Source organism: Aricia agestis, chromosome Z (genome assembly GCF_905147365.1).
Source record: "Aricia agestis chromosome Z, ilAriAges1.1, whole genome shotgun sequence".
NCBI lineage: Eukaryota > Metazoa > Arthropoda > Insecta > Lepidoptera > Lycaenidae > Aricia > Aricia agestis.
In genome coordinates, this window is record NC_056428.1 from 7,690,030 (window position 1) to 7,718,026 (window position 27,997).

General features: G+C 39.5%; 1 protein-coding gene across 2 annotated transcripts; it reads left to right on the forward strand.

Annotated features, from left to right (window-relative positions):
- Positions 1-4,207: 4,207 nt before the first annotated feature.
- Positions 4,208-27,854, forward strand: LOC121739206 (protein TMEPAI). 2 transcript variants are annotated; one of them, XM_042131559.1, is made up of 4 exons: positions 4,208-4,746; positions 20,498-20,595; positions 21,612-21,796; positions 27,413-27,854. In XM_042131559.1, exons 2-4 carry the CDS (start codon positions 20,498-20,500, stop codon positions 27,754-27,756), a joined length of 627 nt encoding a protein of 208 aa, XP_041987493.1. In that variant the 5' UTR covers positions 4,208-4,746; the 3' UTR covers positions 27,757-27,854. The 2 variants fall into 2 exon arrangements, with proteins under 2 accessions (XP_041987493.1, XP_041987494.1); XM_042131560.1 differs by having other exon boundaries at positions 4,211-4,746; positions 20,481-20,595; positions 21,612-21,792; positions 27,413-27,743.
- Positions 27,855-27,997: the final 143 nt, after the last annotated feature.

The window sequence follows — 27,997 nt, forward strand, 5'->3', positions numbered from 1 at the left end:
TGGTCGATGATATCCAATAAATCCAATTAGTCACTGATTATTTCCATATTATTTCTCTAGTGCTCATTGCTCATTGCTATAATTATTATAAAATAAAGAAAGTTTTTGATACCTTCACTGAATGTTGATTTAAATTACAAAATAAGTTGAAGGCTTGGCTTGAATTGTGATCTGATTTTTTTTTACGATAGATACCTATGTATAGCTATGCAATATTTTGCTTGGCTCCTTTTTGTATGTCATGTTTTTGGTAGGATTTCATTTCCTTTTTTAAGGTTACTTTTCTTTTAAGGTCTCGTTAAAACTTTTCTGTACTTAGCTTAGCACGTAGCAATCATTCTCTGTCTCCTTTGTTTTTTTTTTCTTTGGGGCTTCGTTCGTTTTACAGTGGACAAGTCTCAACGGTAAATACTTCTGAGAAACGCATTTCAAATCACCCCCCGTACCACTGGAAAAGAGGAGGTTGTAACCCTGGATTTTTTTCAATTGTCGCAATATTTTTATACGGCGTTGCGGAATAATTTCATTCGAAGCTGTATTTAAACAGTAGGTATGGACTTTTGCCGTATAGAATCAAATGACCAAATTTACCATGGAAATTGTCAAGAAATAAAATAAAAATACCGACTTATTGGCGCATCATTTTGATACGGCACTGCGGGCTTTCTTATTATTTTTCATGTGCCTATCGATGGTAAAAATGCCGTACAGAATCATATGGCCAAAATGTACTCACCCTACATGCACTTTTGAATTCTCACCAGCACTCAGTTGGACAGCTTACAAGTGACGGCATAGTGCTAAATCTTATTATTTTATGCGCTAATATCGTCCTATATACGTCACCAGGTGGTTCATATGACCCATCCATTTTCGACATGGGCCTGTAGTCTATAACTAAAGCCCCGCCCACAATGAAGACGTCAGGACCTAGTTGAAAATCACAGTGCTTAGGCCAGCTCCTCTTTGTATTAGCTCCGTGATGTACATTTATAACGTCACTACTAAGTACTAACAAACATCATCTCAGTTACGTCACAGTATAGCAATATGATATACTGATATTGCTATACTGTGGTTACGTTCAAAGGAATTTGAACGAAAAGTTCCTATATACTTCGCCGAATACATATTTTTAATTAATCGACTATAACTCAAAAACTTATGAAGTCTTCTAAGCCGTGATAATTATATTATAGCCGTGATAGTTTTTATTTTAAATTCATATTTCCTTCTCCCGTGAATTTGTTCATATTTCCAGTAGCCCTAGCACGGTGACCAGTGGAAATGCGAAAGTATAGACAAACTGTGGAGATATGGAGGAGATAAAATTAAGATGTCGTGCCAAACTTTTTTCGTTCCGAAAAATTCAATTAAAATGCCACTTTATGACAGACTATAGTCACAAACTGTGGGGATAAACTTTAGGTGCCGTTCCGATCTTTTTTTCGTTCCGAAAAATTCTATTAAAATGTCACTTTATGACAGACTATAGTCCTAAAAATTAAAATAGCATCCTATTTATGACATATACTATAGTCTGTCATAAAGTGGCATTTTAATTGAATTTTTGTCGGTCGCGATTAGCCGCGGTAAAGATCGGAACGGCACCTTAAGTTTAGGTCCACAGTTTGTCTATACTTTCGCATTTCCACTGGTCACCGTGCTAGGGCTACTGGAAATATGAACAAAAAAAGGACGATTTTTTCCTTAACTTAATATTCCACAAACGGATCCCAAAATCGGAGAATGATCTATGAAACGACACCCCACACGATAGGGTGGACGCGAAAAAAATTCATCACCACTTGATGTGTAGAAAAGGTACCAAAATAAAATATTTTTTTAAAGATTTCACGTACCATTTTGTCGGCATCATTAAGGGTAGGTTGCGCCAGCGGCGTGGTTAAAGTTATGGTTATAGTTAAGGCTAAATTTAGCTTTAACTTTGAACCTTAACTTTGACCGGAGAAATTGACAGATGACAGCTGGTCCAAGAAGGTTATAAATGAACGTGGGCGCTGCTGGTAAAGAAGAACTGTCAAAAATGGCGTTTTTGTATGATGACAGCGTTAGTTCCTTTTTTCACCACGTGCATTTAAAACCTTATCGAGCTCTATGGTTATGGTTAAATATAGCGATTAGCGTCTCGATGGCGTCCCTTTTAACTTTAACCAAAGATTTGACATTTTGCATTGTAGTTAAACTTATAGTTAAAGTTACAGTTATAGTTAAAGTTAGTTGGTGCAACCCAACCTAATATGTGCATTCATGCCAAATTACAGCTTTGTAGGTCCTATTATAGTATCTGAGCAAAACCACGGACAGACGGACGGACGGACGGACGGACGGACGGACAGACAGACGGACGGACAGACGGACAGACGGACAGACGGACAGACGGACAGACGGACGGACAGACGGAGAGACGGAGAGACGGAGAGACGGACAGACGGACAGACGGACAGACGGACAGACGGACAGACGGACAGACGGACAGACGGACAGACGGACGGACAGACGGACAGACGGACAGACAGACAGATAGACCGAAACTATAAGGGTTCCTTGTTGACTACGAAACCCTGGAAAATGGATTTCATTGCCGTAAACCTTATGTTCTTAAGAATAAAACTGCATTATTAACTCAAAATTCAAAAACAGTTTTATGTGGAATAGTACATGAATGCTAAACAGTAGTCATATAATTAGGGTTGCCAACCGTACTTTATAAGTATTGTACGTTATTTGAGGTAATTGTACTCGGTACTTTATATTAATAATAAAGTACGCGAAAATACTTTATTTCTCATAATTTGAGATTTCTCTTGAAGTCGTAAGTATTTTTCGTTAAACGAAATTTATCGATTATTGTTGAATCGATGTCGCCACTCGCCAGCGCCACCTTAGCAATTTCTGAACGCAACTGAACCTCAAATGTCAACAATGCCGGGCTGTGATCAGTCAGCTGTCACTTGTCAGCGCAGCGTCATTGTCACAAGTCAGTAGTCACAACTAAAACACAAGTTACAACTTACAAGACTCCATTCTTACAAGTGGATAAAAATAGAATTACTTACTTGTTTATTTATAAATTATGATTGAAATATAGACTGTAATTTTTTAATAAAGATGCTCGTTTACTGCAAAAATCAATACAACTTTATCTTTAAATACAACTATTTCTTTAAATAAAATAATAAAAAAACTATGTTGTACTTTATTTTTATACTGTGTACTTCATTTTTCTTACTTAAAGTATACAATGTACCTACTTTAAATGCAAAAAAAAAAGTTGGCAACCCTACATATTATAATACCTATGTCCTAGATACGCTATACTGATTGCTCTATCAACTCTACATACCTATTCCGTATTAATCTATAATAATCTATATTCATCTGACTAAAACGTGTTTCCAGTCGGAACATCCTGCAATTGACTTTAAATAATAAATTTAATAAACCTTCTATCGGTTTTCTTTTATAATAATGATCTAAGAATTTCTTAGTCAACTACGGACTTATAAAAAACTTGTAACACCCTAAGCTTATATTTTAGAAAGTAAAGTCTATCTACTATTTAGTAATATTTGCCTAATGTTAAACGATGCGGTGATAAAAATGCCAAATTGTGAAAACATACAGGTGCCCCAACCAGGCGCCACGTCCTGGTATTGATACAAAACGGTTTGGCCTTCGCCAACTTAAGTAAGGGCTTGGTTAGCTATACTACAGACTTTAGAGTATAGTATATATCTAACTTAATATAATATTATAAGTACCTACCTTTATTGTAAATAGAGTTAATGTCTATTGTCTAGATCAATACATTTTTTATGTACTGATTGTTACGTAGGACTCGAGTACAGCTCAATCATTGAGCAATGCCAACCGTCTCGTCTCACGAGCCGACAAACGCGTCATCGCTTACTACAATTATAGGTTCGCATACATAAACAAGTCGAGCAGCATCGAGCCCCGTTTACGTGTGTGCTCCTCTAGGTGTACGTATGCTCACGTGTGTCTCGTGTACGTACTATCAGTATTTCGGCTCACAGGCTTATTTCATCGCTTTATCGCGCCACCGTATGAGCACACGAATGCAACTAGACAGATCGTTTCGTGTGTGAGTAATCGAAGATACTCGTCGCTCGGCTGTGTGCGACGACATCGGGGCAGCCGGTGCACCGTCACCCGCCAGTTTCCCCCCGCCGCCGCCCGCTACCGCCGCTACGCGACTGCGAACGGCGCGGCGCGGTGCGGTCGCGTCCGCACTGAGCACTCCGCGTCATTGAACAACAAGACTCGCTTGATGGCAGCCGCCTTTTTGCCAATATGAAAACAAGAGTTCAGAGAAACACTGTTACAAAATTCGCGATAGTGGAATTTATATGTTATCTTTTTTTTTAAATTATTTATTTTTATAGTGTTACAATATAAAACGACTTTTATTTATTAGTGAATTATAGTAAATTATATGTAAAAGCGCTTTGCGGGTGTCGTAATCTTCGTGTATCGCCCTGTGATTGTTTTGTTTTAAAGTAGTCTAGACCTCTCTATGCAAGTTTAGTGTCAGTGATAATTTTGGTGATAATGCAAGCAAATTCACAACGAATTTGCCAACGGCGATAGTGTGATCGATGGTCTACAAGTGTACTCAACGACGTGATAACACAGTCGTTAAAAGTATCTTCGCTCAGTGACACTGGAAACAGAAGATTACAGCCAACATTTCTAAAAATAGTAAGTGGTACTGTGTTTTTTCTGTCGTCGTGAAAGTTGACTTAGATACTCGCAGGGGAAGTAAACATAAGCCTAACATCAAAACAATACATACGAGTGAAAACATATTAGGGACCGAGCGTTAAAAACTCATTGTAAATTGCAAGGATTGCGTAGTGTCGAGTGGAAGGCGAGTGAGCCGTGAGTCGGACGGTCGCGGCTCACGACTCCCGAGCGGCGAGACGGCGGAGCGTGCCAAGTGATAAGAGCCGCGCCGATAGCGACGTCACGCCCAGACGTTGTTTGTGTGAATTTAAATAAATTTTCATGACAGACAGTTCCGTAATCACCTCTCTCGCGATATTCGTAATATGCCAACACAATAACATTAACACAGCTTTTCCACATCTTTTTGGTCCTAAATGGAGAATATTTTGCACATTCGTAAACATATGAGCATAGCCTTCGAATCCGTTGTGCTTGTGGCTTTAAAGCCAGAAGAGCATACAATAAAATATATTAACTGATAACTCGTTCATTTCATTGTCATTGTTAGTTATTGTTAAATATTGGGCTCGCCGCTTGAGTCAAAACATTAAGTTGTGACAATCCAGAGGTTATGTTATGAGGCTGATACAACTCCAAGCAATTGATAAGCAAACAATACAAACTATATTTTTAAAGTTCATTCATAGCACAAAACAGAATATTATATCAAAATTACAATGATTAGTACATAAGTTGGCTTAAATCTATTCAAACGTCTAAAACAATATCATATTTAAGGTAATAACCATAAATCTATTGTAGCACATAATATACTACTCATGCGTGTTATACTTATACCACATAAACTAACAGGGTTTTGCATTAACTATGCTCTTTGTTAGATGTTAAGCACAAGTAAACCATGATTTGAGAAAAGAATAAGCATATCTAATGTAACCATATTTTTTTTGTAAGAGCGGGACATCAACACATCCAATTCCCCCCCAAATAATTTTAATTGTATTTTATTATTATTATGAAAATATAGAGGTAAACACAATTGAGTATTTTGTGAATATTAGTGCTTATCTGTTATTATTATATAGGGTTGCCATCTGTCCGGATTTCCCCGGATTTGTCCAAGTTTGAAGGGTGTCTGTGGTGCGTCCGCCCGGTTTTCTGTAAAGCGTCCGGGTGAAATCCAAACACGTTTGATGAAAGAAATTTAACTTTTAAGTCATGCAGCAATAAACAAAAGATAAAAATTCGCTAAGCATACACACGGTTTCTTGCACGGCTTTGAGTTAGTCAGATTTTTACAAATTCTTGTTGAAAAAGCAAAAATTGGCAAGACATTATCGAAATACTGTTTAAGAGGTGTCTGGGGAAATAACCACATTTCGGCCAAATGTCCGGGAATTTGGTCGTGCCTGACAGGGAATTTGGGTGCTGGCAACCCTAGTTATTATATGTATAGGTATCTACCATTATTATTGATATTGAGCAAATTTTGGCTGAATAATCACATTTATTGTATGGGAGTGTGTTACTTCCAGGCATTGCACAGGCATTTCAAACATAAAAATACTTTCAAATTGTCATATGGTCTGTTTGCGAAAGTAGGCCTCGCCGGGGACACGGGGACAGACTGCCTGAAAGCAGGACTGTCCCGCCCAAAGTGGGACGTATGGTCTCATTAAGCATAACCTATGTTATTACTTCTATAATGTTAATAACAAAGTTGACCCGGCGAACATTGTTTTGCCATATAAATTATTCCCAGTATCAATAAGTAGATAAAAACCTATTCTCAGGCCTAACAAATGTACACACGATATTTCATTAAAATTGGTTGAGCTGTTTTGGAGGAGTTCGTGCACAAACTGTGACACGAGAATTTGATATACTTATTGGATAAAAAGATTTTCTCCCTGAAACCCTTTACTGATAAAAACATCTACAAAGAAAATAAAAATCTTATTTAAAGCTGCCAATGTTTTGTTGTCTTTTACGTATAATAGTAATAATATCTATGGATGGATTTTTCTTATCATTAAAAATATATAATTAGTACCAGAAGTGGTTTTTTAATTTTTATTATAATCAGAAATTGTTGAATCTCTAGCTCACCAGCATAAAGTTACATATTTTTCCTTTTATTAACTTTATAATATTATCCTATTGTGTCTTATAGTTGATATACAACCTTAATATGAGAAAGTTGCTTCTATAACTCGCAAATATCATTAACAAAAATTTAAGTTACATGACATCAAAAATTAAGTGTTCATCTGTAAACAAAATGGCTATCAGTAGTTGTTGAGCTAATATTTCAGGCCATTCCCCTCATCACATTATTTACTTTATAAAACTGTAGGACATTGGTCTTTCTATCTGATGATAAATTCTTTCACTTTGATGGGTGGAGACAAAATTTTTAAAAGTTAAGTATTTGTTAATTTCTGAAATGTAATTGTCATACTTTATCTACTGGGTGTACATTTCAATATAATCTTATTGGACTTAACCCATCAATCCCCAAGCGGCACCCGGCTGCCGGCTGCATTGAAAATCTATTGTGTATGCGATTCCCACAATTGAAGTATTAAAATTTATAATATTAAAAAACGCTAGCTGCTATTCAAAGTATTGATATTAATAATTATTGTTATTAGTGTAATCAGTGATAATTTCTTTAGATTAGATTCTTAGGTCCACTTGCAGTAGTATTGGTTATTGCTTGGTAAATATGATGCCTTCTATACACAGAATTAGAGAATTATCATGATATTGAAAATAATTAAAATCTTTTTGAACTTTCATAAATCATAATATTAGAAACTTATGTTTAATTAGTATGATGTTAAGGATACTTGAGTAGTAAAAAAAGAAGACGTTTATACGTGGGAGAGCCATGCTTCGGCACGAATGGGCCAGCTCGACCGGATAAATACCACGCTCTCACAGAAAACCGGCGTGAAACAGCGCTTGCGCTGTGTTTCGTCGAGTGAGTGACTTTACCGGAGGCCCAATCCCCTACCCTATTCCCTTTCCTACCCTCCCCTATTCCCTTCCCTACCCTCACCTATTACTCTATTCCCTCTTAAAAGGCCGGCAACGCACATGCAGCTCTTCTGATGCTGCGAGTGACCATGGGTGACGGAAGTTGCTTTCCATCAGGTGACCCGTTTGCTCGTTTGCGACCTTATTTCATAAAAAAAAAAAGTCACCTTGGTATGATTTCCCTGTCTTTCTGCCTTACGCACGCATATAGGGTTCCATAGTACCGCTAGTTTTTAATAATTTTTGTATGATCTATGAATGTACATTTATAACTTGTTTTATACTACTAACAACATCATCTCAGTTACGTTCAAAGGAATTTGAACCAAAAGTTCCTTTATACTTCGCCGAATTTATTTATTTTTAGTTGATCGACTATTACTCAATACCTTCTGAAGTCTTCTTAGCCGTGATAATTTTCCTTTTAAATTTAGCATATTTCCTACTCCTGTGAATTTTTTCACAATTCCAGAGGCTACCGTTTTGTAATTTGCTGGTAGAAGGAGGGGGGGGGGGGGGGGGGGGGGCAATGGGGGCAATGCCCCTTCTTAGGATTTTTAAAATCTCCTCTTTAAAGTCCAGTGACTCTTAAAGATTTTTCCGGACTTTCTGACGGACAGACAGACGGACAGACAGACAGACGGAGAGACAGATAAACAGACAGACGGAGAGACAGATAAGAAGACAGACCGAAACTATAAAGGTTCCTTGTTGACTACGGAACCCTAAAAACTAGTGATGTAACGAATGTTGGATTTTTCACATGCGAATGCGAATGCGATTGCGAATATTTATCTTCAACATTCGCGAATGCGAATATTTTAAAATTTCAAAAAAAGCGCTCGTAAAATGTTCGACTGGTTTGACGTTTCATGTCGGCCATGTTTAAATTGAACATAGCTGAACATTACTTGAAACATAAAACTAAATAAAATACTACTAAATGAATGCAAACCTTACATAGTATACCAACAAGGCTGATTAATGTTAGATTTGATAAGATCTCTAAAGTTCTTTTTTCATAAATGACTAATGAGGCTTTTATTAAGAATGTAGAAGTATGATTAATAAAAAAATCTAAGTGTTATCTATTGTATTATTATATTATTTCAAATGCATGCATATAATAATTTCCTTTTTGATTATTAAAACATAATTTTTGCGAATGCGAATGCGAATGCGAATATTGAAAAATACGCGGATATTCGCGAATGCTAATGCGAATATCCGTTACATCACGTTCAATAGCCAATGGCGAGCGCTAACGCTGACAGGTATTGACGTCAGGGTTACTAGATCTCAGAAAATTCGATTTGTCAAAAGACATCGTCATTTTTAATTTGGCTTGTTTTTTTGTTATTTCAGCAAGATTATCCAAGTATATAATTAGAAAAATAATTACATTACATTATTTGAAACATATTAACGAACAAGAAATTAAAAACTCTTTTTTATATTAAATAACTGGCAACTTTGGTATTGGATCCAATCTCTCAGCAAATGTCAAAAATCTATGATCAAGGAAGAAATGAATCATATATCTATATTACATTATCCAATATCATTGACTCAATGATCTCGGATCCAATATATATGATAACTAGCTGTTGCCCGCGAATTCGTCCGCGTGGACTTCAGTTTATAGCGCGCGATGTTAACAAAATTGGTGTCAAAAGCTTTTATAAAAAATACCCTGGCACCCCTTAAATCAAAACAGCTGCGCAGTGTGCACATAATATTTCATTTTTTAAAATTAAACTTTATATATTATGCCAAATTTTAAAGCTTATTTAGCCCCCCAATTACACAACTTTACCCATAAACTATTTATCATTGATAGGTTTAAGGTTACGTCACCCTATGTAATATAATGTACTGGCTTATTAAATAACGTAAAAAAGAAAAAACAATCGGAAAAATCGAAACTTAAGTGTATGATGATACCACCTCTTATAGAAAGATGTTGGACAAGCGTTAGCGCGATGTAAGAGACGCACGGCGCCATCTAGTATAAATTTTTGGAACTAACTTAATTTGAACAAATTTTCGTATTTTCACCCCCTTACAACCCTTTTTTCCAGTAAAAAAGTAGCCTATGTCCTTTCTCAGGCTTTAGACTATCGGTAGGTATACAAAATTTCATTACAATCGGTTCGGTAGTTTTGGCGTGAAAGCGAGACAGACAGAGAGACAGAGATACTTTCGCATTTATAATATTAGTATAGATCTAATATCCTCCTTAAACATGACACGACACGACACGTCACGACACGACACGACACGACACGACATGACTTGACTCTATTACTTTTCAATTTACTCTGAGCCATTTTATTTGATACCCATATTGCAGAAGTGCTTTAAAAATAACTATTCCCCTATCTTAGATGAGCCGCCATATAGGGTGTAGAATGACATTACATTCGTTTCCGAGGTACTCTCATTGAGCCCTTTCATTTGATACCCATACTGCATAAGTGCAATAAAAATAACTATTCCCGTATGCTGTATGTATGATGAGCCGCCATATTAGATGTATAATGACATTACATTCGTTTTCGAGTTACTCTTGATGAGCCCTTTCATTTGATACTTATATTGCTGAAGTTCATTAAAAATAACTATTCGACTATCTTGGCTGAGCCGCCCTATTGGATGTAGAATGACATTACATTCGTTTTCGAGTTACTCTCAAAAAGCCCTTTCATTTAATATCCATATTGTAAGACTGCATAAAAATTAACTATTTCGCCATCTTGGATGGTCGGCAATATTGGATTTAGAGTGATGTCACTCTAAATCCAATATTGCATATCATGTATGTATGTAAACGTATAGTAACATATTATTATATTACTATACGTTTACATACATACAGAGCAAGTTAAATAAAAGCTTTTTAATAAAAAGTTATAATTTATAAATATTTACTAGCTGTTGCCCGCGACTTCGTCCGCGTGGACTTCAGTTTATAGTACTTTATAGCGCGCGATGTCAACAAAATTGGTGTCAAAAGCTTTTATAAAAAAACCCTGGTACCCCTTAAATCAATACAGCTGTGCAGTGTGCACACAATAAGTATTTCATTTTATTATATTAAACTTTATATTTTATGCAAAATTTTAAAGCTTATTTAGCCCTCCGATTACACAACTTTACCCATAAACTATTTATCATTGATAGATTTAAGGTTACGTCACTGCACAGATACTCGTAAAGTACTGAGTTATTTAATACCGTAGAATAGATATAACAATCGAAAAAAATCGAAACTTAAATGTAAGATGATACCACGTCTTATAGGAAGACTTTTGAGCAAGCGTCAGCGCGATGTAGAAGACGCACGGCGCCATCTATTATGAATTGTTGGAACTAACTTAATTTGAACAAATTTACGCATTTTCACCCCCTTACAACCCTTTTTTCCAGTAAAAAAAGTAGCCTATGTCCTTTCTCAGGCTTTAGACTATCTGTATACAAAATTTCATTACAATCGGTTCGGTAGTTTTGGCGTTTGGCGTGAAAGCGAGACTGACAGACAGACAGAGATACTTTCGCATTTATAATATTAGTATAGATTATGTGCACACTGCACAGCTGTTTTTGGGTATTTTGATTAATTAAGGGCCGCGCTACACCGGAATGGCAGCGGCGAGGCGAGCACTTTCAGCGCTGCCATTCCGGTGTAACGCGGCCCTAAGAGGGGTACCACTTACCAGGGTTTTAAAAAGTTTTTAAATTTGACACAAATTTTGTTGACACCGCGCGCTATAAACTAAAGTCCACGCGGACGAAGTCCCGGGCAACAGCTAGTTAGTTAATATTAACGTGTATAACAATCGAAAGAATCGTAAAACCTACCTCAACATGGTACCACCTCTTATAGAAATACGCATGAGCAAGCAATAGCGCGATCTAGGGGACTCTTGGCGCCATCTGTTTTGAATTTTTTTGAACTAAGTTAATTTAACCAAATTTACGCATTTTCACCCCCTTACAACCCCCTTTTCCAGTTAAAAAGTAGCCTATGTCCTTTCTCAAGCTTTAGACTATCTGTGTACAAAATTTCATTACAATCGGTTCAGTAGTTTTGGCGCTGTTGTTTTTGAATTTGATGTCTAAGTTGGTAGGTGAGTTATTAGTTAATAACGTGTATAACAATCGAAAGAATCGAAAAATCTAGCTCAATATGGTACCACCTCTTATAGAAATACGTATGAGCAAGCAATAGTGCGATCTAGGGGACTCTTGGCGCCATCTGTTTTAAGTTTTTGGAACTAAGTTAATTTGACCAAATTTACGCATTTTCACCCCCTTACAACCCCTTTTTCCAGTTAAAAAGTAGCCTATGTCCTTTCTCAGGCTTTAGACTATCTGTGTACAAAATTTCATTACTATCGGTTCAGTAGTTTTGGCGTGAAAGCGAGACAGACAGACAGACAGACAGAGATACTTTCGCATTTATAATATTAGTATAGATAATATTCTAACGTATTAAACACTATAAACAAAAACATACTAACTAATAAGTATGATTAGTTCTATGTTACAATAAAGTAAAAAATAAAACGCCATCTGTTGAATCGTATTAGAACTAAAATGTTCATTCCATCGATATATTTCTGGATTTTTCATAATATTATACATAAAATATGTTTAAGATTTTTGAAATTTTATTTTAATACACATCCAAGACCCAGGAAAATTGAAAACTTTTTGTTCCGCCTGCGGGACTCGAACCCAGGACCCCCGGGATGAGCGCTGGCCACGCGCAATGCGAATTCATTTTCATCGAAATTTTCATGGAAATAAGATATTTTCCCACATCAAAATGTAGCCTATGTCCTTTCTCAGACTCTAGAATAACTGTATACAAAATTTCATTGCAATCGGTTCAGTAGTTTTGGCGTGAAAGCAAGACAGACAGACAGACAGACAGACAGACAGACAGACAGAGATACTTTCGCATTTATAATATTAGTATGGATTAAACATCATATTCTAACGTATTAAAAACTATAAACAAAAACATACTAACTAATAAGTATGATTAGTTCTATGTTGCAATAAAGTAAAAAATAAAACGCCATCTGTTGAATCGTATTAGAACTAAAATGTTCATTCCATCGATATATTTCTGGATTTTTTATAATATTATACATAAAATATGTTTAAGATTTTTGAAATTTTATTTTAATACACATCCAAGACCCAGGAAAATTGAAAACTTTTTGTTCCGCCTGCGGGACTCGAACCCAGGACCCCCGGGATGGGCGCTGGCCACGCGCAATGCGAATTCATTTTCATCGAAATTTTCATGGAAATAAGATATTTTCCCACATCAAAATGTAGCCTATGTCCTTTCTCAGACTCTAGAATAACTGTATACAAAATTTCATTGCAATCGGTTCAGTAGTTTTGGCGTGAAAGCAAGACAGACAGACAGACAGACAGACAGACAGACAGAGATACTTTCGCATTTATAATATTAGTATGGATTATAATTTCTTAAATCTTTCCCAATAAGGTGTACCATGGTCCATATTATGTAGTATGTAGTACTGGCGGTCTGGACAGTTATAGTTGCTATGGGATTAACTTCATTCTATAAACAAATTATTAATAAAGCCTATTAAGATTTTTTTATACCTTTTACAAAGAAATATAGTATGAAGTATAGTATAGTATGAAGTAGGTAGTTTTTAATCATCAGGCAAGGTTATAATAAATATTAGGTTCTTAAGTTGGCGTTTTGTATGGGAGGAATATTTAATTAATATATTTTTCTATTATTTTTTTGTATAAAATATTGAATTAATCAAAGTATGTGCATACCATTGTTATCGATGCATTTTTGCCATCTTAAGGGTAGTTTCTTGATCCCTTTACTACATGTTGATTAAAAAAAATCGGCCAAGTGCGAGTTGGACCCGCGCACGAAGGGTTCCGTACTACTATAGAGCAAAAAAGAGGCAAAACATGTGTTTTTTGTATGGGAGCCCCCTTAATTATATATTTTATTTAGATTTCATTATTAATGATAAGAGAATAAAAACGATTGAGTATTTTGTAAACATTTCAGGTGTCTACCTGTTGCCATGATTAATATTTAATATCGAGCAAGAAATATAAAACTAAATATATTATATCCTTCCCCAAAAATGGGGGATGTAGGTTTATATAAGACTTTCACCAATTTTATGAATTATCAATTAGGTCATAAGAGTTTACACGGGACTGTAGACAGTAACTAAAAAACCTATTAATAAGTACTTACAAGAACCAACTTACAAAAAGAGCTGAAATCCCACCAAAACATTTCTTGTAAAAGTTGCCTCTATCTAATAACTCTACAGACCCTAACTTATACAAATTCTACATATGTATCAGTAAATATGTATGGCTCGGCTGTTTCGTTGCTAATTTCAGATCAGAAACTAAACATTCGCATCACCTTCGCGAATCGAGACGGTAGCGAAACGGCGAAGCCATATTATAATATAGTTACTGGTAGTACTATGTAGAATTTGTTTTTAAAGCAATGTCAGTAGAGAAATAGTGTAGATTCAGAAGCTTGCCTCTACATTATATTGTGATCTCATATCTTTTTCTCAGGGTAAACCTTATGTGGTCGTCTCGGAAACATTTTACATGAAAGGTTTTTGGTGGGATAATACTATCCTAAAGCGATAAAAAAGATTATGAAGCGCTACGCTATGCTATGCTAAATTAAGGCAACCGATTCCTTGGAGCTCATGCGTTGATTGGATCGTTTGTACAAAGCTAACTCCAGAACCAGACTACTCGCGAAGTAGGCGGCATGAGTGCAGTCCGAGGTAAACAGAATTGCGTAAAGCGCGAATCCAAGGTCCACGCGTCAATCTGTATAGTTTTGAGGGGGACATTTAAGAATTGAAGACTTTATTAACACTGCACTAAACACTAGGTCACAACACTTAGCACTAAGTCCAAACACTAATCACTATGTCCAATCACTAAGCACTATCACTGTCCTAGGTCGTAGCCAAGTCGCAGGTTTCACTGGTTCACTCACTATTGATCACTTGTTGTCGCCTCGAAGATCGCTCAGATCGAACTGAACTGCCGGGCCTGCCTGCGGCTTTTATATGGCGAGACGAATTCCAGAAAGTTCCCGATTCACGTAAACAAGTAAACAACCGTGGGAACTTTCTAGGAGGCTCGAGCATGTACCACAATAAAAGCAAACATGTAAACACGCGAAAAAAAAAACGGTAAACACGTAAACAAACATTGGACCTTTCTAGAAGGTTCGAGTATGTACTTGCGCACCTCATTTCGCCAAATGCCTCTCAAGGGTCTGGTTAAATCTCTCAACCATTCCATCAGACTGTGGATGGTACGCGGTGGTCCTCGTTTTATGCATTCCCAAAATTCTGCACACTTCCTGGAAGACCTGCGATTCGAAATTCCTGCCCTGATCAGAATGGATTTCCAGAGGCACACCAAACCGAGATAGCAATTCTTCGACTAATTTAGAAGCGACTGTTGTAGCTTCTTGGTTTGGTATGGCGAACACTTCGGGCCATTTGGTGAAGTAATCCATGAGGACCATAAAATACTTGTTTCCCGATTCCGTCACGGGAAATGGCCCAGCTACGTCAGCTGCAATTCGTTCCCACGGTGCGCCAACGTTATACAACCGCAGGTTCCCACGGCTCCGGGTCTGTGGTCCCTTCACTGCAGCACAAGTAGTGCATTTGCGGCACCAATCCTGTACATCATCTCGACAATGCAACCAGTAGAATCGTTCTCGCACTTTTGTTAACGTCCTCTTAACACCTAGATGACCTCCTGATACGCCATCGTGTATTTCACGGAGAAGATCCGGTACTCTCGTTCTTGAAGATGGAACTCTCTGCCGTTAGTCTTCTCCCATTTCCGGTAAAGTGTTCCGTTTTGAAGAATCAGATTGTCCCATTGCGCCCAGTACGCCTTAGTGACAGCGCCAGTGGGTGCAACCTCACTCCAGATTGGCTTTACGTCACCCCGTTTCTTCCATGTGATGATGTATCGAAGGTCGTCATCTCTTTCTTGAGCCTCCCTCCCTCCCTCCCATGGCATCATTCTCCCATGGACCCAAAGGACTTGTTCTCGTTAACTTTAATGTTACTTCATTAGATTCCTGCTTAATGCAATGTTTGCAGTCTTCTGAACACGGCCTTCGTGAAAGTGCGTCGGCATTCCCATGCGCCTTCCCGCTGCGGTGTTCCGTCTTGAAGTCATACTCCTTGAGTTGTTCAATCCATCGAGCTACTTGGCCTTCTGGGTTCTTGAACTGTAGTAGCCACTTCAACGCTGCGTGATCAGTTCGCAGTAAAAACTGTCTGCCAATGAGATACTTGCTGAAATGTTGTAGCGTCGTTACGACAGCCAAGAGTTCTCTTCTTGTTACACAGTAGTTTCTCTCTGGCTTAGATAAAGATTTGCTGAAATATGCAATTACAACTTCTCTTTCGCCTTGTTTTTGAGATAACGCCCCTCCAATGACTGTGTTGCTTGCATCCGTGTCGACTATAAACTGACCTTCGGGTTGTGGATACCCCAGGATTGGTGTTTCACACAGATGTTTCTTCAGTTTCTGAAAAGAATCTTCAGAAGTCTCGTTCCAAATAAACTGTCGTTTATCTTCTGTCAGCCGATGTAATGGCTTGGCTATCTCTGAGAATCCCTTAACAAAACGCCTGTAGTAGGAGCATAGGCCGAGAAATCCCGCACTTCGGTTTTGTTCTTAGGGGTTGGCCAATTTTGAACTGCTTCCAGTTTCTCCGGGTCCGTCTGGATTCCATCACTGGAGATGACATGGCCGAGATAATTGACTTTACTCCTGAATAACCGACACTTTTTCGGATTCAACTTTACCTTGGCCCCCTCTATTTTGGCGAAAACTCGTTCTAAGTTTCGCAAATGGTCCTCGAAGTCGCGGCCAACAATGATGACGTCGTCCAAGTAGACTAAGCAAGCCTCTCCAACTAGGCCTGTCAGTACACACTCCATGAGTCGCTCAAATGTGGCAGGTGCGTTGCACAATCCAAAGGGAATGACGTTAAACTGCCATAAACCTTTACCGGTGGAAAAAGCTGTCTTCTCTTTGTCTTTTGGATGAATTTCCACCTGCCAGTATCCAGATTTCAGGTCCAGGGTCGAGAACCATTTCATGCCACTCAAGGTATCCAGAGCGTCGTCAATTCGAGGTAATAGATAACTGTCCTTGGTGATATCATTGAGACGTCTGTAGTCCACACAAAATATTGTGCTGCCATCTTTCTTCTTCACTAATACAACCGGTGAGCACCACGGACTCGCAGACGGTTCAATAATCTTATGCCTTCTCATGTCCTCCAAAAGACCTTCAGCTTCTTTTTCCTTTGCAATGGGTATCCGTCTTGCTCGTTGACGAATTGGGTTCTCGCTTCCGGTATCTATCCTGTGCTGAACCATCGACGTTCTTCCAAGGTCACCTTCCTGACTGGAGAAGATATTCGCGTGGCGTTGTAAAAACTTCTTAGCTTTCATGCTCTGCGAATAAGTCAGATTACTCTTGCAGTCATCGAGTAGCTCAGTCACTATTCTATAGTTGCTGGTGTTTGCTGAGTCTGAGCCTGTGATCGAACTACACTTTCTCATCCAGACAACTTCCTCGCACTTTCCAATGACGTCACCTTTGTTCAAGCAGATCTCGTGATCACCAAGATTCAAAACCCTGACCACAGCGTTACTGCTTCCACTAACAAGGGTTCTCGCCGTCATCAGTTTTTGCGTTGATGTCTTGGTAGGTGTGTCTTCGATCAACACGCATCTATTTAACTTCTTCTTTCCAGCTGGCGGTAGTTTCACCAGCACTATAGCTTCCGCTCGTCCAGGTATTATGACTTTCTTTACACATTCAACTTTCCCGCAGGCGCCTCCAAGGATGAAAATTTCTTCTTCGCCACACTTGAAAACTCCGTCAGCGACATTAATTCTGCAGTTGTGCTTCTTCATGAAATCCAAACCCAAAATGCAATCATCCATAATCTCAGCCACGATAACGTCATGAGGGTATGAGGATCCCCCTACATTCATCGTAACTTAACTGACATTTCTCCCAGGACGGGTATTGGCTGACCGGAGGCAGTAAGGAGCCGACAGTTAATTCTCCTCTCGTGTCTTCTTGCGGCTTTTACCAGATTTGGGTTTACTATCGTTCTAGAGGCTCCTGTGTCTAGAGTCATTTTGCAATCCGTCCTGTTAATAGTCCCCTGAATCACAAGACTGTTCCCGCTGCATGCTTGGGAGATAACAGCTATCGGGGCTTCCTCCGCGTTTGCCAGTACTCGCCCCTTAGTCCTCGCTTTTATTCGTTTCCCTGATCCCGGACAGGGGATGAAGCTTCTTGCTTCTTCAGCTCCTCTACTTGTTCCTCGAGCCTTTTCATCTTTGCCATCTGGGTCTCCTTCGGGCAGTTGAGCTGAAGATGGCACCGCACTTGTAGCACATGGCTCCAAAACTTCTCTTCGTGGGAGCCTTGACCTCCTTAACTTCCTCAGAGACCTCGTGGACCTTATGGGTCTGTCGTATGTCACGGCGAACAGCCTCGACCTCCAAAGCATGCGCCAATGCTTCTTTTAGCGAGGTGTGGTGACGTAGCCTCACTGCAGCTCTGACCTCTAGGTCCCTGATTCCGTCGACAAATGCTTGCACAATGTTCGTGTCAATCATCTTGGAATCGGCTCCTTGGTGTGCCTTCTTGAACAGTTTTTCTATTTCCAACGCCCATTGTTGTAGTTCTTCTCCTGGGCGTTGGACTCTGTCACGCAGTTGGGCACGGAACACGTGCTCCAGGTGTCGCTCCCCGTATCTGGATTCAAGTGCCTCCATCAGGTCTTTAAACCCATTTCCTGTATGCGCTTCTAGGATAGACAAAGCTTGCCCTCTGAGCGCAACTGTGAAAGCGGTCAGGCATTGTTCGTCAGTCCATCCGTTGGCAGAAGCAACCGTATTTAATTGCTGACGATAAGCGTTCCAAGAAGTAGTACCGTCGTATGGTGGCACTTTAACTCTTGGTCCTTGTACCACTACGGAAGTTCCACTAGACGTCGCGATTCCTGTGGTTTCCACGCGCACTTTCCACTTCTGTAGTTCTGTGAGGCCGGTTTTCATATTTTCCATATCCACTCCTAACCCAGTAACTCGTTCGTCCATTACGTCGACATCTTTTTGAAGCTTAACCACCGTGTCACTGACATCCTTTATAGCTCCAAGCGCTTTTTCTTGGAGGTCTTTATGTTGCTCTTGTGATTCTCGAATCGCTCTGATTTCAGCACCGAGCTTGCGTTCTTGTGACTCTTGTAAAGCGCCGACCTTGCGGTCTTGTGACTGTTGTAAAGCGCCGAGCTTGCGGTCTTGTGACTCTTGTAAAGCGCCGAGCTTGCGGTCTTGTGACTCTTGTAAAGCGCCGAGCCGAGCTCGGTGGGCGGAGCTAGTGGGCGTGTCCTCATCCAAAGTGGGCGGAGCCTGAGGGGCGTGGCCAGTGGGCGTGTCCCGGAGGGCGGAGCCAGTGGGCGTGGCTTCACCCAAAGTGGGCGGGGCCAGTGGGTGGGGCCTGTCCCTCAGTGGGCTGAGCTTGGTCCCCAGTGGGTGTGGCCTCCGCAACTCCTCTCTCGGAGTCAATGGCAGTAGCTCGCTGCGCCCTTGTCCTGACACTCACCTTGAAGTCCTCTCTCGGAGTCAATGGCATCTCCAAATCGCACTTCTGACACCAGTCGTTACGTGCTAGGGTTCGAGGATTTGGAGAGAAAGACCTGGTGACTCTCTTGAAGACTTTATTAACACTGCACTAAACACTAGGTCACAACACTTAGCACTAAGTCCAAACACTAATCACTAGGTCCAATCACTAAGCACTATCACTGTCCATTGATCACTTATTGTCGCCTCGAAGATCGCTCAGATCGAACTGAACTGGCCGGGCCTGCCTGCGGCGTTTTATATGGCGAGACGAATTCCAGAAGAAACCGTGGGAACTTTCTAGGAGGCTCGAGCATGTACCACAATAAAAGCAAACAACTAAACACGTAAACACGCAAAAAAAAACGGTAAACACGTAAACAAACATTGGACCTTTCTAGAAGGTTCGAGTATGTACTTGCGCACCTCATGCCATCTAGTATTGAGTAGGGGATTTATGTTGCCTGTGCTCCCTCGGTAAGTTTCGCTGGTTTGTCGCTAGATGGCACCACGTGTCCGTATACCATGTACCTTAACAGTATTTACTATTTACCTTGAATTTACATAATATTATACGCCATCCTAATGCTAAGTACACACATGCGGTTTTGCTCGATAGTTTTACTCCAAATCGAGTAAAAATTACTGTGTGGACCGCAAAACCCACAGCTCGAAGGCTCGCATCGAGCCGCTATGATGGAATTACATATATATATATATATATATATATATATATATATATATATATATATATATATATATATATATATATATATATATATATTGAATGTGTGGACGAAATCCCGAGCCGCGGGTTTTGATTGACGTTATTGCTTGATCGAGCAAAACCGTACCTATGTAAGTACTTAGCATAAAACCTTAACCGTATTCGGGAGTAGTCTGGAGCTTAGCAGATATAGTGGTATGTGCCACAAGGGCCGCATAAGTGAGAGCAGTGTGTTGTGATTTACAGATGCTCTCGGTACAAGTGCCGGGGTGCGCGGGCATGGAGCGGCTGGGCGCGCCGGGGGGGCCGCGTCTGCGCCACGACAGACACCACCACACAACACTGTAAGTTGATAACATCTCTTTTGGGTCCCCTAACCCTTTAATATAGTCAGCTATTAAACTATTAGTCCAATTTTTAGGGAACCCGGCTCTCTCTCTCTCTCACTCTAAAAGTCTCTAAATGTATGTCCCGGGGACCCGGGACTGGGGACATACAGAGACTCCGTAGTTTCTCCGTAGTCCGACAACAGAGAAATATCATACAAACACCGGTTCGACACTGAAGTCTAGGTTCTTTGACAGAAGTTTATCATTTACTAGCCTTTTCACGCCTTTAGGCCAACGTCAAGTTTACCAATCAAAAACGCTTATAATACGATAAGTTCCTGTCAAAAAAACTGATAAATTGGGCAATTAAAACTAATTTACTGTTATCGAGAAAGATGAAGATGACGTCACAACTAACAACATCCTGTGGTATTTCCCATATGAAAAGCGGAGGGCGTAGCAGTGCTCTTTGAATTACCCACAATTCTTCTTTAGAACAATCTTGGAAACGATCCGTGTTTGATTCATAGAAGTGTTGTGAAGTGTGTTTTCAAGAAGTGGGGGATTTAGGAATGGATTTCCCCATTCCCAAATCCTCTACTCCTTTTTCCCATTCCAAGTAGTTCCCTATTCCAAATGTTTGTAAAAATAAAGTAATTAAGTAAGTCTTGTGTTGTAACTTGTAAGTTGTAACTGTAATGATAACGCTCTCATGACGACTAGAAGTCACTGGCGGTTTCCGTAGTTAGCTTTAGCTCGAGTTTAGTTGGCCTACTTTTTATTTTTAATTAATCATCTATTTCTGCTATCATCTGTGATTAAAATAGCGTCGTAACAAAGCAGTACTTTCGTAATAATTATTCAGAGAACCTCAAAATTGGTTCAAAAAGGTTACATGGTATCAAAAAATAAAAATATTAAAAGTAGTGCTCAGTGGGCTAGGTCCTAAGTCTTAACTGATTGCGCAGCATCAGCTTTGCTTGCACTTATTCCATAATATTTATATTGATCTAGTTCACCGCTGTTTCCAGGGAATGGGAGAAGCAGCAGCGCCTGCAGGCGATGGTGGGGCGGCTTCAGGAGATGGTGGAACAGGAGTCCCGGGCACGGTCCGCCGCCGCCGCGGAGCGCCTCGGCCTGCCGCCCAGCATACAGCTGCCGGACGGCGAGTACGGCCAGGACGCGCACCTGCAGCTCAGAGTCCCTTACCAGGTCCGTAAGTATTGCCAGATCAGTTTAGAGAAATTATTGCATGAAATGTGGTTTATAAAGGTGTTACGATATTATGGGTTTACATGGATCCAACATTCTGCCTTGTCAATGGCGACTGGCGTGCAAAATGGTGGCGTGAAAGTTGGAACGAAACAATGTTGTAATAATTTTAGATATTACGTATGTGTTGGTTAAAGAGTTCAATGTGAGAGTACCAATTAGCAAGCTATGAGAAATGCCCTAACGTCAAAAATTTGGGCTACAAAATTAAAACAAACAAAACAAAAGTAACTCTATCAGCGGTGAAAATTTGACTGAAAAATTTCGAAAATCGGTTCACAAACGGCGGAGCAATCGTTGAACATACAAAAAAAAAATTATATCCACAGCCGAATATATTTAAACCTCCTCGTTTTTTGGAAGTCGGTTAAAAATCTGTATGGGGGACATATAATAATATTATGTACTAGCGACCCGCCCCGGCTTCGCACGGGTACGAAATATAAATAGCCACTGAAAAAATGATTAAAATCGATTCAGCAGTTTTGATTTATATTCATTATAGCAGTCGTCCGCGGCTCCGTCCGCTACAAAAACCATACCCAGGAAAGACTAGGTCAGCAAAATGATTGTCAGGTCAATTCACAGACTCCGACACTAACATCGACGACGCAGTCATTATACGCAGGCTTTTTTTTTAACGGGCTTTGGCCCACCACACATTCCCACCACTGTATCTCCTGTGTCACCAGGATCCACAGCGGTATCCAACCACGAAAACCCGAGCCCGAGGGTTATGCTAAAGCCGTCTTGGGACCCGCAACGAAATTAATCAGAAGAAAATAGGAGTTAGAAGATTCCAATTTCCCTCCCCATTCAAAGCGGGAGACAGCACAAAGTTGCAATGACCGAAAGTCAGTGAACTTAAGGGGGCTCCCCCTTAAGTACCTTAAGTACCACGGAAATAAGGCTAATAATAATTGTGACTCCTAAGCTGAAGCTAAGTTAATATTGGAGTTTATTGTGTTTGACTGTCGCCAATAATAATAGAGTAGTAAGCGACTCCAGATTTACAATATAGGTTGTTTAGCATTGTAGTTCCTCTTGCCAAAGACCACACTCCCAGAGAACGTGATGGGCGGTTTTATATCTATACTATAATATTACTAGCTGTTGCCCGCGACTTCGTCCGCGTGGACTTCAGTTTATAGTGCGCGGTGTCAATAAAATTGGTGTCAAAAGCTTTTTAAAACCCTGGTACCCCTTAAATCAAAATACCCAAAACAGCCGTGTAGTGTGCACATAATATGATTTTTTTTAATTAAACTTTTTTATACCTTTTAAAGCTTATTTAGCTTTACACAACTTAGCTGCATAATGCATTACACAACGCCAATACCCATAGGCCATTAAACTATTTAGTATTTATTATTGGTAGACTGTTGTTTCTGATTTCTATGTTGATACGTGAGTTATTTAATAACATGTATAACAATCGAAAGAATCGAAATCTTAAATCGACATGGTACCACCTCTTATAGAAATACATATGAGCAAGCGATAGCGCGATCTAGGCGACTCTTGGCGCCATCTGTTCCAGTTTTTGGAACTAACTTAATTTAAACAAATTTACGCATAAACACCCCCTTACAACCCCTTTTTCCAGTAAGAAGTAGCCTATGTCCTATCTCAGACTTTAGACTATCTGTGTACAAAATTTCATTACAATCGGTTCAGTAGTTTTGGCGCTGTTGTTTTTTAATTTGATATCTAATCTAAGTTGGTAGGTGAGTTCTTAGTTAATAACATGTATAACAATCGAAAGAATCGAAAATCCTAGCTGGACATGGTATCACTTCTTATAGAAATACGCATGAGCAAGCAATAGCGCGATCTAGGGGACTCTTGGCGCCATCTATTTTGAGTTTTTGGAACTAACTTAATTTGACCAAATTTACGCATTTTCACCCCCTGACAACCCCCTTTTCCAGTTAAAAAGTAGCATATGTCCTTTCTCAGGCTTTAGACTATCTGTGAACAAAATTTCATTACAATCGGTTCAGTAGTTTTGGCGTGAAAGCGAGACAGACAGACAGATAGACAGAGATACTTTCGCATTTATAATATTAGTATAGAACGTGTATAACAATCGAAAGAATCGAAAAACCTTGTTTGACATGGTATCACTTCTTATAGAAATACCCATGAGCAAGCAATAGCGCGATCTAGGGGACTCTTGGCGCCATCTATTTTGAGTTTTTGGAATTAACTTAATTTGACCAAATTTACGCATTTTCACCCCCTTACAACCCCCTTTTCCATTTAAAAAGTAGCCTATGTCCTTTCTCAGGCTTTAGGCTATCTGTGTACAAAATTTCATTACAATCGGTTCAGTAGTTTAGGCGTGAAAGCGAGACAGACAGACAGACAGACAGACAGAGATACTTTCGCATTTATAATATTAGTATAGATAAAGCGGAAGAGTTTGTTAGTTTGTTTGTTTGAACGCGCTAATCTCAGGAACTACTGGTCCGATTTGAAAAATTATTTCAGTGTTATATATATACAGTGTTATATTTATCGAGGAAGGCCATAGGCTATATTTTATCACGCTGAGACTAATAAAAGCGAAGGAGTAGAGGAAAGTGTGGAAAAAACGGGGGAAATTATTTGAAAGGGCTTATCTCACGAACTACTAGGAGCAATGTTTCTGTTATTTGGCACAGATAAGAAGTAGACCACGTGAAGGATCATAGGCTATTATTTGTGGACTAATTTGTCTGTGAAATATCTAATTTACATGGGCGAAGCCGCGCGGAACGTTATATTTCGCGTGGTCACGAGTCACGACATCACGCGTGTGGTTGGACCCATTTTGCTGAAATTTGGTACAAAGATACTTTGAGTCCCGAAAAAGAACATTTTATTATAGTTCGTCGTAAAATAAATGTGTCAGCCGCACGAGGAGAATCTATAAACTCTACATTAGTCAAAATCGGTGGCCTGGCCATTTATCATTACTGTATATTAAGTTCAAAGCCCAGGCCCAGGCAAGCCACCGATTTTGACTAATGTGTAGAGTTTTTAGATTCTTCTCGTGCGGCTGACACATTATAATATTATTATCAAATATTTTGCCGCGCTTTAGGGTAAAATTAAGGTTTTTAGATTTAGGGTTGAGTATGTAAGGTTAGAAACTTGGCTCTACATGAGATCTCACTACTTTTTGACACGACGAACTATAATATTATGTTCGCATCTTGGCAACATTTTTACATGAAAATGTTTTTGGTGGGATTTCATTTCTTTTTGTAAGCTGGTTTACGTTGTTTTTTTTTTTTAAGTTCATTTTTTAGGGTTCCGTACCCATAGGGTAGAAACGGGACCCTATTACTGAGACTTCGATGTCTGTCCGTCTATCTGTCTCCAGGCTGTAACTTAAGAACGGTAATAGCTAGAGAGTTGAAATTTTCACAGATTATGTATATCTGTTGCCGCTGTAACAACAAATACTAAAAACAAAATGAAATTTATATTTAAGAGGGGCTCCCATACAACAAACGTGATTTTTTTGGCCTTTTTTGCTCTATATCAATAATGGCAACAGATAGGTACTTGAATTTTTCTCAAAGTCCTTAGTTATATGTCTACTTTAATATTTAATAATAATATTAAAATAAAATAAAAAATTAAGGGGGGCTCCCATACAAAAAACACAAATTTTTGCCTAATTTTGCTCTATAATGGTACGGATATAGGTTAAGTTGGGTTTGATAATTTATTTGTTGTTTTAGTACTAATATCATGTTACATACCAAATTTCAGCTTTCTAAGACTTCAGGAAGTACCCTAACAGTTTTGATGATCGGTGAGTCAGTGACCAAATTGTGGGTTTTTGGACACCTATAAAATCTAAAGTATAATAGCCACGATATTCAAATTTTGCGCATTTAATAACTATACCCATGTCACTATATCTTAAAAATTTCAACTATCTGGCATTATTCAAACCAAAGTTACGAGGGTTCAAAAATACGACGAAACGTTTCGAGAAAAGGTAGGTAGTGCCCTTGCGCGCTTCGCTTGGCTCATCTTGGCGGGGGCACTCCCGTGCCCCCAGATACTTAAGATGTCGCCGTCATCTGGTTGAATCTACTATTTGATTGAATGACTAGCGAGTTCATAAAAAAAAATTATTTACAGTCAAAGACTTGACGATTTAAACGTTACAATTAACTATAGTGTGCGTTTTATGATGCGTGACACATTATAATTGACAATAGTAGGGAAGTTACCTAACAAAAATTAATCGATAGTTTAAAAATATCGAATCACTTCCTAAAAGAATTGCAATCGAAATTATCGATTTCGTACTGACATTTCAGTGGTGCCGGCGATTTAAGATGGCCGCCCTTTTTTATCGATTTGATTTCGATTCAACAGTGTCAATCTCCATTGACATAGGTTCCGTTTCATGCATCTGACAATGTTCAAAATGTTTTCGTAACATTCATTTTATACTCCTATATCACAGTTAATAATATAATTTTATATTAATAAGTTAGCATTTAGCAAATTTTCATTTTTATTCATTTACAATAATTATTATAGAAAACATTTGTTTTTGTAGATGAAATATAATTTATTAAATTCTGATTTTTTTGTTTTCTTTGAAAAAAAAACAGTAGCAAGGAATATAAGAAGTGTCACCCATATCATCTTAGAACGCACAAACTATTAATTGAAGAGTGGCCCTTTAGTCATTCAATTAAAATATAGTTCCATTCAATGAATGCGACAAATACACATCCTTGAGTAATTATAACTTTGTTTTGTAGCACTCTGTATAATTCAACGATCAGGCGAATATTTTCCAATCGGACGTAATGTGTAGCTGCTTGTCACACGATACCAAAACGAATTAGAATAGAGTTGACTCAAGGAAACACCCTCGTCTAGCATAAATGCAATGTAAGCATGGATGCTGAATTAAATTAAATAGAAGTCTTTGGAATTAAATGGGTTTGCAAAGATGTTTAAATGATGATCCAGCCCTGGTGTGATTCCGACGCTGGATCATTGTATCAATGCTTACATGACCAGCACCAGTTAAGAAGCGGTGCCATCTCCTATGACAATTTAAATCACACTGGCTATTAGACCGAGCTTTGCTCGGTATTCGATAAAACAAGAATAAAATGACATTTTCTAAAAATGATTCCTAGCTAGATCGATTTATCGCCTATATACAGGTTCACTGTGAAAGTAGCAGCGCTGAAAGACCAAATTTTTTTTTCACTTTTGTATGGAGAAACTCGTGACTCTCGGGCCCTTGCCCATACAAAAGTGAAAAAATTTTTTCGTCTTTTAGCGCTGCTACTTTCACAGTGAACTCTCTACAAGGAACACGTACACACCCTAAAGTATTATCACTTATTTTTGTTACACACTGTATATCGTCTTTCAGCGCTGCGACTTTCACAGTGAACTCTTTAAGGAACACGTACACACTCTAAAGTATTATCACTTATTTTTGTTACACACTGTACTTATAGAAGTCCTTAAAAATATGAATAATAGTAGGTACTTATATTAACGCTGACGTGTTATGGTGTTACAGCAAGCAGAGCTGACCAGAAGCAGTTTCCAGCCACCACCGAACAAGTGCGTGAGCGACGTGCCCGAGTGGGCCGGCGAGGCGCGGCGGACGGTGGGGGGCAGCGGCGCGGGCAAGAAGGACGGGCTGCTGCAGAAAGCGACGCGCTGGTGGGTGCGCATGCGCCCGCCTCCCGCCTACCTGCCGCCCTCTGCGCCGCCGCCCTGCGTCATGGTGCCACGCCGCGCCGCGCCCTCGCCGCCGCCCGACGCGTGACGCCGCCCGCCCCCGCCACCTCTACCATATCACGCTTACATTCCATTATCGGGACGATCAGACTCGCAGTGCCGCGTCCCGGAGTATTATAGACTTGATAATTTATTTATTTGGGACTCGCGGTCGCGGGGCGCGAGCGCGTGCCTTGTGATATGTGCGCCGGACGGGGCGGGCCCGCCGCGCCTGCAGCCCCCCTCGCCGCGACCTTCTCCGCGCCCCTCCCCGCGCCGCGCCCCCAGCCGACGCCGACGCTAACTAGTCTTGATACTTTAATCGGTTTACGAGTAGAGATAATTGTTTCTATTGAAATTGTATGAAACGAGACGAGGTTTC

Bases quoted from the DNA above. Each gene is read 5' to 3' on its own strand.
- LOC121739206 (XM_042131559.1), top strand. From the start codon at position 20,498: ATGCTCTCGGTACAAGTGCCGGGGTGCGCGGGCATGGAGCGGCTGGGC. The intron at 20,596-21,611 runs GTAAGTTGATAA...CGCTGTTTCCAG, and splicing joins AGACACCACCACACAACACT to GGAATGGGAGAAGCAGCAGC. The intron at 21,797-27,412 runs GTAAGTATTGCC...ATGGTGTTACAG, and splicing joins CAGAGTCCCTTACCAGGTCC to CAAGCAGAGCTGACCAGAAG.